Raw genomic sequence first — 12,950 nt, 5'->3', positions numbered from 1 at the left:
TTAATTGATTGAATAGGCAGGAGAAAACCATTAATTGTTCTTTATTATCGCCTTATGTGAACTTGGAGAATGACAAGAAAGAGCTCTGTAACAGCCTAGCGACGCGAGGAGTTATTCCACGATCAGTAACTCATGGCCATTCTTCAGTGAGTTCAGTCCATAGTGAAGAAGCAAACCATAGTGCAAACAAAACACCAAGCCGTTCATCGTGATCGTTAGACCAATTAAAATATGATAGCTTTCATCCTTAGAAGTTAGAACCACAAGATTTATTCAGTTTCTCTATCGGTTTCAGTTTTGAGTTCGGTTTGAATAGCCGAAAGCGATAAGTATTCACCCGTAAGGCTACTTGTGACTGGGAAGTGAGACGCATGTGATCAATGGTCACTCGAATATCGTAAACTGGTGGCAGTCACCTTATAACTTTCAGAGAACTTAAGGTACGGCCATCTTCACAATATACGAGGGCATTGTTGACAAAACGCCCTTGCTTTAATTTCTCTTCTACAAGTTCAACAATAAAGGGGCCGATATAGAAACCGAATAAATGCTGCCGATAGTCCAACTCAAGTAACCCCCAAACACTTCTCAAAGCTCATCACCAGGAAAAAGCCAGACAACAAACCCTGCTGGAGCATGTTTAGGTAGTAAGCTCCATGATAGCACCAACAATGTCCCCATTGTGTGTCTTGAGAGCCTTCACGGCCTTGTTCTTCGAAACTCCAGCCTGGGTCATCACCAAGTCAATGTCGCGAGGCTCAACACCAGTCTCATCGATCTCTTCCTCTTCTTCATCAGCCTGTGCTGCTGAGGCTGCAGCTGAAGTGTCTGTCCTGCCCATGACAGATCCCATGTCGGGCATCCTGAACTGCTGGGCAGCTTGTGTCTGCAGTTGTGAGCTCAAGTCTTCAATCTTCGCCTCCCCGAATATGACATAAGTCTCAGAGTGAGGGCTCTTGAAGACATCGGGCTTTGAGATGAAGAAAAGGATCTGAAACACCAGCAGTTTCTTAACGACATGCCGTTGGTTATGTATGCAAATCAATTTCAACTATAACGAACTTAGAAACTCCACCTTTTCAGGTCAGCTAAAAAAATCTTCCAAAGCCAATAGACACCATTTAGTGCCAAATCCTCAATGTGAACCACAAAATAAAGATTCGCTAAATTACATAAATGATGAAGTATCGAATGCATGACAGAGAATCTAAAGGAAAAGTACTCACATTCTTAGTTCTTTTGATGGTGACCCTGCTTACACCGGTTACAGGTTTCATGCCTAGCTTCAACATTGCCTTACGGCTCTTCTTCTCGCTTCTGCTCTGCTTTGAACTCCCATTTGCACCTGCACATTCATGTTGTTTGAATTCTTAATTCCAGAAGCAGCAGCTGACACAATCAAATAGAAATTTGCATTTGTGGGAAATTTTCAAGAAGCTTCAGTAAAAAAGCCTGCAAGGCTCAAGCAGACTGCGAGTATATGCATCGCAGAGACCAAAAACTGCACCAATAAGATTGACCGAAAACATAAAAACCAACGATACTCCACACAAACAACTTCCTCATTCACATATTATATCACCCAAAGGAACCATCCTGCAGCCAACCAAGAAGGAATTTAATACTTGTCTTTGTATGTTTGCATCCAGTCAACTAACCAAACCGATCTAAAAGCGAAAGTTTCAAACCATGAATTGTCTATGTATGTGATTTATTGAGTTTATTTCAAACTAAAACAGAAACTAAAGGAACTGTCTTTCCAGGTTTCTCTATCAACATGATCACACACTAAACGTACAAATTATCAAATCTAAAAGACCTTCGCCACACCCACACTCTTCCTCACAAATTAAAGTAGCACACATCTGCATCTTCAGTTAAACAGACAAACATAGCATTACAATCATTGCAATCTGTTCAAAATTCAAAAACTGAAACAATATATTCCACAGCGACACCCCTTTTAGAAATGAAAAAGAATGAATGGGATTATCCTACACCTAAAATGATTTACGTGGACAGAGTACTTGCCTTACCCCCGCCTAAACTTGAGTAGGCCATTAGGATTCAAGAACTTCATCTCAAGATTTAACTTCCGCGATATGACTTCAACAAACACTGAACACACTCCAAAAATTACACCTCAGAATTCTCTTAAACCATCCCATTCGCCCAAAAACAATCCCTCCGGTTTCAAAACAATCCACCCCAAACCTATGGACAAACTCAATTCCCTCCGAAAAATACCGAACGCCCATATACGAATCAGTAAATCTTCTAACAACTACAAGACCAAAACCGAGCAAAATCACACAATCAGCTTCAAAAAGCAAAGTGAAATGAATAACAAAAGACCACCTTGAGCCCCATCTTCCCTATCATCATCGTCGTCGTCGTCATCGTCGTCGTCGTCTTCCTCGTCCTTATCGTCGTCCTTCACGTCCTCGACAATGGGTTCATCGTTCTGCAACAAAAAGAACGAACTTGAACGACAGGAACCACCCCCCGGCCCCCCGAACTTTTACATACCCCGTAGACGGATAAAGCTTATAAATTGGAAGTACCTGAGGCTGCTTCTCGGGCTCGGAGACCTGCTCGGTCTCGGGTTCGGCGGGTTCGACGATCGGAGCGGGCGACATTTTCTCTGTGCGGGAGGACCGTGAGTGGTTGAGAGAGAGACCAGAGAGCTGAAAGTGAAGCGATAGGGTTACTGTTACGAGATTACTTGTTTGAGAGTCCTGTTCCTGTTCGAGTGTTCGCGGTCCCGGATAAGGGTTTTCTTTAACCGGGTCGGGTTGGCCCTTCTCCAGACATTTCGGCCCACTCAATTTTGCAAATTCCGATCTACATACGTCCACTAAAATTACGTGATTCTAACTTTCATTTGTTCCCTCCTTCCGTGACGACGTAGAATTTTATCATAGATATATAAACTGCGATTTTACGAGCTATCCCATTGATCTTATATAACATTTCGCCCATGATCGATGGGCCGTCCAAAAATAAGATTGCCCAATTAGAAGTCTGCGAAATGAAACATGTATCGATTGATTTTACGACGTTTGATTTGATCCCATAAACACGTGTTAATTGATATTTTATATGACGCCAGGTGAACAAATGTGTTCATCGCACACACAACATGATTCTTTTAGGTTAAATCTTAGTCTCGAATTGTACCATACTTGTTAAGTACCCAATGTGGAGGGTTATAGGTTTGATTTGGTTTTACTTTTTTACTTTTTCAAACCGTATTTACACGGTTTGATTTGGGTCAGTTCGAGTACTAAGCCACACCGAACCAAACCGAACCAAACCATAACGTGTTGATCCGAATTCGAGAGTACTATTGAGCATACAATTTAACAGGCTAAAAAAGGAACAAGGAAGCAAAAAATACCCTAAAGACGCGGCAGGATTTGCCAGGCTGAGAGCACAAAATCCCCATACGCCATCCTGACAGCATCATGACATGAAATTTTCTAAGCATTCAACGTCTCAGCTCTCCGCATGGATCTTTGCACTCTAGTTAACATTTTACCTAAGCATCGCAAATAGACTGGGCCAGCGGCCAGGCAAAGCATAGGCCCGTGGGCTGGGCACCAGACCTCTGCATTGACTTCTACGGTGGCCCAAACATAACAGCATATGCCTCCCTGATCTCCATTTAGCTTAACCTGAAGCGACTCGCAAACTCATGAGTCAAGCTCATTGATGTTCTCTTTCAAATGTGCAGTCTGACTAATTTCATTACGAAAAAGGGCAGACACATTTTCGAATATCAAGCAATAATCCACAAGCAAACAATAAGTTTCGCTAATATCACGATTTTGATCCCACAAAATTACGAAATTGGATCTTCCGCCTCGTAACGGATCGAATGACTGTACAATCCAGTTCTCTAGTTCCAAAAACTGTCCTATACAATCTATCCTATCATGAACTCGAGTCAATTGCTGAAACAAAGCGCAAAAGTAGGGACGTGATCAGCTGATCAACGACAAGTGCAAGAGCATGAATTGAGCATAAGAAAAGGAAAGAGCACAATGCTGCTCACTGTATGCCTGCGAGATGCTATAAACTAGTTTCACCACGTACTAGCAAGAAAACAGATGATGTGAAGAGTCCTTCAATTGCCATTCATTGTTGTCTCAGTTTCCTTCGATCTCTTCCCCCTCATTGACTTCCACTTTTTGTCGTGCTCCGTGGCATCACAGTGGCCTTTACTGGACCAGTTCTTACAGGGGGCAGCTGAATCGCATACATAGCAGTAGCACTGCATGAAAGAGAGGAAAAAACGAACTCAGTTAGGGTTGGCTCCATAGTTCAATTTGAGGTACAAATTTTGAGAGTTAATCTTGAGAACAATCATCTGGTAGGGACATTCATGTGTTATCAGTACCAGCTCACAGTGTCTTTCGTGAGGTGTAGTCGCAAAGGGAAATTTCTGACAAAGATGCCTCGCGTGCGGGAAGTCTCGACAGGCCACCTGTTCATACTCATCAGTAGCAACTAGCAATCAAGAGCATTTAATCATCATGACTTGAGAAAAGAATTGGTAATAAGAAACCTGCTTCGAAAGATACTTGCAAGAATCCTGGAAAACAGATAATAAGACATGCAATGTACAACTAAGCTAGTTGATGTGAGGCACTGGGGATGATCTTAATACCTATAAAGCCCCCGGCACCGCAAACTTTAAGTTCAGTCAACATGACCGATTAAATATGTTCTCCACTTCCGTTAATAGGGTCGAGGATATCACTGCATTTCTTTAGTGTAAGAAAGATGAGCATCACAACACTCACCACCGATGAGTTGAACTTTTGAAATTGTCAATTATGAACTCAACTCAACATGGTATCGGTTTCAACGAGTCATCCACTAATCCCCAATTCCGACGGGCTCTTACAATACCAAGTACACCAGACAAAGCTAATAATCACCTCCGGTTAAACTATACACTGAATTAATGAACCATATCCATTACTAGATTGGTATTCCCAACGATTCTTCAACATAAATTATTGTTCTCAGTTCTCACCCACAAGCGAAACAGAACAAACATGGAGACCATCTCCGTCAAAACGTCAAACCCACAGCAAGAAGACAAGTCTTATAACGAAGGCATAAGCAACCCACTGATTTAATAGGCAACCCAACAGAGCACGTAGAGAAAAAAAAAAAAATCACAATGTGGTTTGAAAACGACGGGGACAATCAAAATAGGAGAGCTTCGCGACAAAAGAACGAACTTGCCTGCCCTTTCTCAGCAACGACGACGAGGTCCTCGGCATCAGTCCCACCAGCCTCCGTCGTCGACACGTAGAGCCTGCAGAAACGCTGGAACGGGTCGAAACCCAGGATGAAGCAATCCTCGGTCTCTTCGAACCGCTTGATGTCTTCGTCCCGCGTCACGCAGAGGACGTGCCTGATCGGGCTCGGGTCTTCAGAGCTCAAAGTCGCCGAGCAGTTCCGGGAAGTGGGAGGGGAAGACGGACGTCTCGATTCCTCGTACGTCGACAACCGCGCACAGTCGTCCATCGCGGGTTCCTGCAATGCGAGTAGGGTTTAGAGGGCAAAATGCAAAATCGCTGATTGATCGAGATCGAGTGCAGAGAGTCGATTTCGAACATGGGAAGTAGAACTCAGCAGAAGGCAAGAAGATGAGCAACGGGGTTTAGGTCATCCTATGGATTAAGCCAGAGAGTTCTTCCGTCATAAGAAGACTGGGATTTTCAAAATCAATTGAGAGGGAGACAGAAAGACGTAATTAGGAATGGGGCAACGGGTCGTGCCCGCCCGTATCGGGCCGGATTCATTACCCTTTTGCTTTCGGGCTACTGCCCGGCCCAAGCCTGGGAATTTCTTTTATCGGACTCGGCCTTTCACGCCGTCCAGGCTCCGCCCAAGAGTTATAGTTTTCATATTCATCCTTCTCTTACGAATTCTCTCACTGCCTCACAAAACCTAAAATATATTTCGGATTTTCCGACAAGCTCTCAATGTATACATAATTCCCTTGCCATTTCGATCTTACGATGGACCTCAACCGCTGTCTAATCCGTTTCCGAGACGGCGAGTCGATACCTCTAGGCTCTAGGCTAGTAGCGGCACCTTGGTTCTTTCGTTATCTGCGGATGCCGCACGGACTTCGTGGCATTGAACGGTAATTGTTTGGAAGATGCTCAAAATCGAAGGTCCTTCCGAACGGCAAGAAAGAGGCGGTGCGTGTGATGCATGGAAACTCCTATCCGCCGAATTCGGGTTTGGGACGGGCCACCGGAGGAGGGACCAAGAGCAACATAAACACAAAAATGTCTGGGCCCAGGTAAGTTCGGCTAGTACGATGGGCTGTTCTGGCGGCCTATTCAAAATATGACGAGGCGAACGGCAACTCGAACGTTATACGCTAGTCGCCAAGCAATCCTTTGGCTTCGATGGGTGGCTTTCAAGTCTCATTGACTACCGAACCGTCATTGAGATTGTCATATCCGCATAATTTTGATAACTTGTGTGGGAAAACCATCGAAGCAGCGAGCGATTTTAAGTGTATCGGATGAAGTTTTTCTGTTACTAGATAATGTGATTGTGGACAATCGCGGACCATGTCCGCATTACAATTTAAGATGTTATAACTCGGGGATGAGATGAATCTAAATTGCTTTATAAATTTCGAAAGATGTTTGTTCAGCCCAAGCTAGACATTTTTCCCCATGGCCATGAGGCTGCATTTCGATCTCCTATGTGCGAAATCTAAGAGACTAGTTCATATGAAGTGAAGATTCCCCTTGGTATGCTTCCACGCCTTATGACGATTGGACTCGACCTTTCCACTAACTGGGCCCATGAAGCTAGGGCCTTTGATGCCTCAACAGTCGTTCGGCAACCGACAGTCCGGGCTTTGACCAAGTCTTAAAAACAAATCTTATAAATTAGCGGTCTCTCCCCTCTCGTTTTCATCTACATTTTTCTCTTAAAAATTCTCACTCTTTTGAAGAAGTTGAAAAATTTCGCCCTCTCCGACTAACTCCCACTATGCATTCATGATTACCTCGCCGTTTTGATCTTATAACAGACCTCAGCTGCTATCCAACTTTTTTCCCAGATTGCGAGTCCAAACCTTAAACTGTCATCGGCGCTTTGATTATTTCTCTATCCCGAGACGCAGAAAACTCCCTACGTGCCCCCTCCACTAGAGAAAACCCAAGAATTTTACGACTACAACCCCGAGACTCAATAATCAGATGATTATTCAAAAGTGTAGGTTACTAGTAGGTTGTCACCCGCCCTGAGGCAACATTGACACCCCTCCCCTTGGCAAAACCCCTGCACCTAACGCGAGATCAATGCACTGCGAACGATGTCTTGCGGATTTCACGGCAGTAAACGTCCACTGTTTGAAAAACATTCGAAATCGAGGTCCTCCCCGATCGCAAGGAGGCCGTGCGCGTGATACATGGAAGCACTCATCGAACCAATTTTGATGTGGGGTGGCCACCTGAGAAGGCACCAAGAGAAACATCAACACTAAATTACTTGAGCCTGGGGAAGCTCAACTAGTGCAATGGGTTAGTACGCTCGCCCCCGCGCAAGCCTTAGGCTTTGAGGAAGACCCGAGGTTCTTTCGGAACGTGTAAGGTGGGCTGCAATTGGACCGTCGGCCCATTCCGCGATCGAAGAACACGAGGAACGGCAATGCCATTTCCAAAGAAGAACGAGCGGAGTTGGTGCATCTACTTTCAGCAGGCAATCTTGAAGTCTCATTGACTTCAAATTTGTGGACAAGTGAAACCAATTTCGCATATTGTTTTTCATGGGCCACTAGATCGTGCCAAATTGAAAGTTGCACTGCCGAACTTTGTCGTTGCCGTTGTCATATCCACACAAACTAGAAAATGTCTTTCTGGAAAGTTGTCGGTGATGCTGGCATATCGGACAGTCTTTTCCGTTTCCTTAACGACGTGACATTGAACAATCACATCCCTTGGACCTTGTCTGCATTGTGCGATTACGTTCTACAATGAGATGAATCTGAATTGCTTTTAGAATATCAGAAAAGGTGTGTTTGATAATTAATTAAATTTCAAACAAATTTGTATGTTGGACTCAAAAGTTGACTAAATCATAGATGATGACTTTTTCAGTGGCGGCTCCAAAGTAACCATAGTTGACTAAAAAGTTAATCATAATTAGTTAGCAGCGGTTCCAACGAAAGATGCATTGTATGATTGAATTGAGGATCCAAATTGTGGTCGGAAGTACTTGGGAGAGTCTGTTCTAGACTTGAGTATTAGGAACAATATTTTCAAAGGGAAGGCCAAAAAAAAAAAAAAAAAAAAAAAAGACAAGCGAATTTTTACGTGGAAAAACCCTTCTAAATCAGAAAGGGAAAAAATCATGGTGTTGCGCTAGGCAATCTCTTCACTATGAGTATGAGTATTAGAGTTACAAGCTTCAGCATCACAAATATATAAGATATTGGCCTAATATATAGCAAGAGTTTAGGGCATACATAGTTATGGTAAAAATTATAAGTATGTTAAATAAAAGCTATGCGCTTAATATTTACAAGTATGCCATGTAAAAGCTCTGCGTTTAATATTACTTTTATTCTATTAGACTCCACAAATCCATCAATCTCCTACTTGGAAGCTGATCTTGAAAACAACAATAATCTTTCACAGCCTTCACTCATCTTTGTAATCCAAATTGTCCTAGTGCGGTGGCCCCCTCCAGCACTAATCATGGAGACCAACTTAGGCAATGAACATCCTCAGTTTCTCAATGGTGACAACGCTTGTTAATAAATATGCTGGATTTTCTGCACAAGAATCTTCTTCAATGATAATGTCCCATCATCTATTAGCTAACAATTACAATGATACTTCAACTCAATGTGCTTTGTCATTGAATAAAATACCGGATTCTTTGCAAGACAAATAGCACTCTGGCTGTCATTGAAAAGAACACTGCTATCTTGTTCATTGCCTAAATCCTTCGTATTTTTTTTTTTTTTGACAAAATCATCTCCTTACCAGCTTCAAATATAGCAACATACTTTGCTTCAGTGGTTGAGAGAGATATACACGTATGAAGTCTAGACATCCAATTGATTGTAGTGCAACCTAAAGTAAAAACATAACCTGAGGTGTTTTTCTTGTTATCCAAGTTACCACCAAGATCTGCATCAACAAAGCCTTGTAAAGATACATAGTTTTTCATAAAACATAATGACACGATACATATGCCACACTAGCCGGATAATAGTCAATTTCACAACTGGAGAGAAAATCTCTCAATACCTTCCTTTTGTTGAAAACCTTTCTCTCTCATTTTAAAATTTAGCTCAGAGGATAAGACTTTTCTTTCCACTTATAAACCGACGCTCGCTCTCTTCTACAACCGATATGGGATAACTCCAACAATCTCCTCTTACACACCGGGCCTCGAGTCGGAGCCGCAACAGCCCGTATCTTTCTAGTGTGACTGTTGGGTCTAGATTTGTTGGTAACCTACGCTCTAATACTAGTTATTAGGAATGCGAATCTTTGAAGAGAAGAAAAATAGAATAGAAACACAAGCAAATTTTTACGTGGAAAAACCCTTCTAAATCAGAAAGGCAAAAAACTATGGTGCCATAGGCAATCTCTTCACTATGAGTATGAGTACCGGCATTACAAGCTTCAGAGTTACAAAGACATAAGATATTGCCTCAATATATAGCGGAAATAAACCAAGTAAAAACTATGCGCTTAATTTTTACGAATATGCCATGTAAAAAATCATCGCTTAATAGTATTTTTTTCTATCAGACTCCACAAATCCATAAGTGAGTGCTGCCTCATGAGAGGAACCTATGTTCCTGCTTAGTAATCCGTTTTGATAGACCAAGTTGGTTAAATTTAGTAAAGACCAAGTCAAAAGTATATTAACCTCATTACCCACTACAACTTTCACGAAAGAATTATAACTCTTTCCCCGAAGAACATCTCATTTGAATATTATGAATGTACACCACGACACCACACATACAGATTTTGGTCTGCCTTCCAGTCGGAAGGACTAGTAAATAAGTCCTCGGTGGGTGCTCGATTGATGCCTATTGTCGCAAATCTATGACGAACCCATTTGAGCCTCCAAAAATTTATATTTGGTTTTCAAAAAAGATGTGGGTATGAGTTGTAATTGCCATTGCCAGATTCTCGCGACCCTCTGATCTACAGAGACCAAAATTTAGACCGTGAAAAGCTGCATAGAAATTTATGAGAAGGCAACGAGATCCTGTGACCTTGTGCTAAGTCACTAATATAGACAACGTACATGCATATTAGGACGAGCCCGGTGGTATTATGGGTCATTAATCACGATTAGTGACAGTAAGTACTTTCCTAAACTTCGAATTAATGTACTTTTCCTTATTGAAAAAATTACCAAAAAATTTCTTAATTTATTGTAATTATGTCAATTCAGTCATATACATTTTTTTTTGCCCATTGAGTTCTAAATCTTTTGTTTTTGTACTAATTCGGTTTATCCGCTCAATTTTTATTCGAAGTCGCTGATGTGGATGCCGGTTGTCCTACGTGGTACAGACGATGTTGACGTGAACAATATTAGTATTGTTTAATTTTTGTAATTTATTATTATTATTATTATTATCATCATTATTAATTTTCTTTTACTTCCTTATAGTCTTTTTTGTTTTTCATCGTGGCTAGCAAAGGTCACAGGAGCTCGTCAGCCACGCTATTGGCAAGGGTCATAGTCCTCGCCCAGCTACGGGCGAAGGCTGCCATGGCCTTCCCAGCCACGGACGAGGCTGTCTTTGCCCATGGCCAACAAGTCATATGAGGGCCACAACCCTCACTGGCCATAGTAAGAAACAAAAAAGAAAAGAAGGAAGGAAAAGACAAAAGCAAAAAAACGAAAAAGATTGAAAAAAATATTAGAAATGTCAATGTCAAAGTCCGACATCCATGTCTGCAATTTCTGTTCAAATTGGCTGAATGGATTGAATTGACACAAATGCAAAATGTTCATGATTAAATTGATTAAAAAAAAGTTCATGACTGAGATGACACAATTACAATAAATTTATGATTTTTTTGGTATTTTTCCTCGGCACATCCTAATCCATAAATGAACAATGGTTGCCGTATGCATAATCTGAGAACCATGTCACAGGGTTATTAACTGGAATTGATAAACTAACAATGTACTTTCTTATCATTGAAAGGAACACTGTGACTAACCATCAATTGCCTTTATACAAGTTGACTCCTTTTGAGAAAGCGAGAGAGATTGGAGATTGATTAAATCAAACATCTATAATTGGCTAAGGCTTAGGATATTTAAATGAATCTCGAGTTTAGTGTCACGTTTAGGGCACAAGCCAAAATCAAGTGTGTTGGAACTTTGGAATATGAATAACCTGGTTTCCTACTTCTATGGCTTGGTACATGGCCGGTCACTGTTTCTGACCCGATCTGTATTAGGGATAATGCGTAAGAGGAGCTTGACTTTGCAATGTGACTTTGAATGTGGTTGCTAGGATGAGATTAGGGGCGATTGGTTCTTGGTCTAGTTTAGTTTGGTAGTCCCGGTTCCCACTTTTCAAAACCATGGCCCGGACCAACCGGTCCGGTTTGGTTCCCAAGCGGTTCAATGGACTGGAAACCTATCCAATAATCAAGGAAAAAGAATGCCAAATGAGTGAAACAAGATGAGAAATGGCGTGAAAGAACACAATATTCAACTCTGCCGTTGAGCATAGTAACCAACTATAGCAATCCCTTGAAAAGCAAATAAGAAGGCCATGGATGAAAGAACAGAAGACATGTAACCGGGAAAGAAAGAAGGGAAAATTAGATTTAGGGTTATGAAAAATAAAATCGAACGGTCCGATCCTGGACTCCTGGAATCGGGAATCGGACCACCCGGTCATGGGTTCCAATTTAAAGGATCGAGAACTGGACCGCCGCCCTTTGGAACTGAAAATTGGACCACCGGTCCGGTCCGGTCTGGGCGGTTCCCTGTCCGATCGGTCCGATTTGCTTACCCCTATATGAGATGGTATGAAGGGTGTTGACTTATTCATCATTTTATCAAATACATTTTTCTATACACTTTAATTTTGGCAAAATTGTCTAAAATTTCTTAAACCTATTGGCAAGTTTAAAAGGTTTGGGATTCGATTGGCAAAATTAAAATGTTTAGGATCAATTTGACTAATATGTAATAAATTTAGGGTTTTTTTTTTTTTTACAATTTTCCCAAATTAAGTAGGTGAGGGCGTTATGTCAACAGCTACTCCTTGCCTTTCAGAAAATTTGAAGTCAAATATAGGACAGAGATCTATAAATCTAACTCTATATTTGGCTGATTTGGTGAGGCCAAGAATTCGGGCCATCTTCATTAAGATACCCGGTTGGCGGGGAACGGACCGTTACATTGTTCTGAGTTTCCTAAAATGTTTAGTTACATTTTTGAAGCATTTGTGTTTTAGTCTATACATTTATTGAGGGGACCATAGGAAGAAAAAAGCCACTCGGCCGCCCATGATTTGTGGAATTGCCAATATAGAATGAAATGGTTTCGACCTTCCAAAAAAACTTTATTTTATTAAGGTTCAGCTAATGTGTTGGACATAACATGAGAATGAGTTTCTCCACCACTCACGTCTCTTCCCACGTTTGGCGGTGAAAGTCTCGATACCAAAATGCACACGACGGCCATTTCAAAGATAAACTTTTCAATCATGTCGATTAATTCTAAATTTTTTGATAATTTATTAATTTAATCCTAAATCTTTCAATTGTGTCAATTCATTCCTAAATCTTTTGAAATTTTGCCGGTTAAGTCCTAAAACTATTATCTGGATAATTGTATGGAATGATCGTATTGACAAATTGTCAAAAGGTTTTTGACTAGATTGACAAATCGTCAAA

General features: G+C 41.4%; 2 protein-coding genes across 4 annotated transcripts; both read right to left on the bottom strand.

The window, feature by feature from the left end:
• Positions 1–434: 434 nt before the first annotated feature.
• LOC115726828 (nascent polypeptide-associated complex subunit alpha-like protein 2) lies at positions 435–2,742 on the bottom strand. The gene is made up of 4 exons (XM_030656893.2): positions 2,565–2,742; positions 2,359–2,464; positions 1,227–1,345; positions 435–991 (listed from the first exon to the last, which is right to left on the bottom strand). Exons 1-4 carry the CDS (start codon positions 2,637–2,639, stop codon positions 641–643), a joined length of 651 nt encoding a protein of 216 aa, XP_030512753.1. The 5' UTR covers positions 2,640–2,742; the 3' UTR covers positions 435–640.
• A 1,055-nt stretch (positions 2,743–3,797) lies between these two features.
• Positions 3,798–5,705, bottom strand: LOC115726822. Of its 3 annotated transcripts, XM_048282438.1 has the most exons (5): positions 5,635–5,705; positions 5,260–5,553; positions 4,403–4,489; positions 4,099–4,276; positions 3,798–3,956 (listed from the first exon to the last, which is right to left on the bottom strand). In XM_048282438.1, exons 2-4 carry the CDS (start codon positions 5,542–5,544, stop codon positions 4,130–4,132), a joined length of 519 nt encoding a protein of 172 aa, XP_048138395.1. In that variant the 5' UTR covers positions 5,545–5,553; positions 5,635–5,705; the 3' UTR covers positions 3,798–3,956; positions 4,099–4,129. The 3 variants fall into 3 exon arrangements, with proteins under 3 accessions (XP_048138395.1, XP_030512745.1, XP_030512743.1); XM_030656885.1 differs by having other exon boundaries at positions 3,798–4,276; positions 4,403–4,512; XM_030656883.1 differs by having other exon boundaries at positions 3,798–4,276.
• Between the last annotated feature and the right edge of the window lie 7,245 nt (positions 5,706–12,950).

Source organism: Rhodamnia argentea, chromosome 7, assembly GCF_020921035.1.
Source record: "Rhodamnia argentea isolate NSW1041297 chromosome 7, ASM2092103v1, whole genome shotgun sequence".
Taxonomy (NCBI): Eukaryota; Viridiplantae; Streptophyta; class Magnoliopsida; order Myrtales; family Myrtaceae; genus Rhodamnia; species Rhodamnia argentea.
This window is presented reverse-complemented; position numbering and strand designations above follow the sequence as displayed.

Coding starts and splice junctions, on each gene's coding strand:
- LOC115726828 (XM_030656893.2), bottom strand. CDS start 2,639: ATGTCGCCCGCTCCGATCGTCGAACCCGCCGAACCCGAGACCGAGCAG. Junction 2,465..2,564: donor AGCCCGAGAAGCAGCCTCAG/GTACTTCCAATT, acceptor TTTTTGTTGCAG/AACGATGAACCCATTGTCGA. Junction 992..1,226: donor CCATCAAAAGAACTAAGAAT/GTGAGTACTTTT, acceptor CTGGTGTTTCAG/ATCCTTTTCTTCATCTCAAA.
- LOC115726822 (XM_030656883.1), bottom strand. CDS start 5,544: ATGGACGACTGTGCGCGGTTGTCGACGTACGAGGAATCGAGACGTCCG. Junction 4,490..5,259: donor TCGTTGCTGAGAAAGGGCAG/GCAAGTTCGTTC, acceptor GAGTATGAACAG/GTGGCCTGTCGAGACTTCCC. Junction 4,277..4,402: donor ACGAAAGACACTGTGAGCTG/GTACTGATAACA, acceptor TCTTTCATGCAG/TGCTACTGCTATGTATGCGA.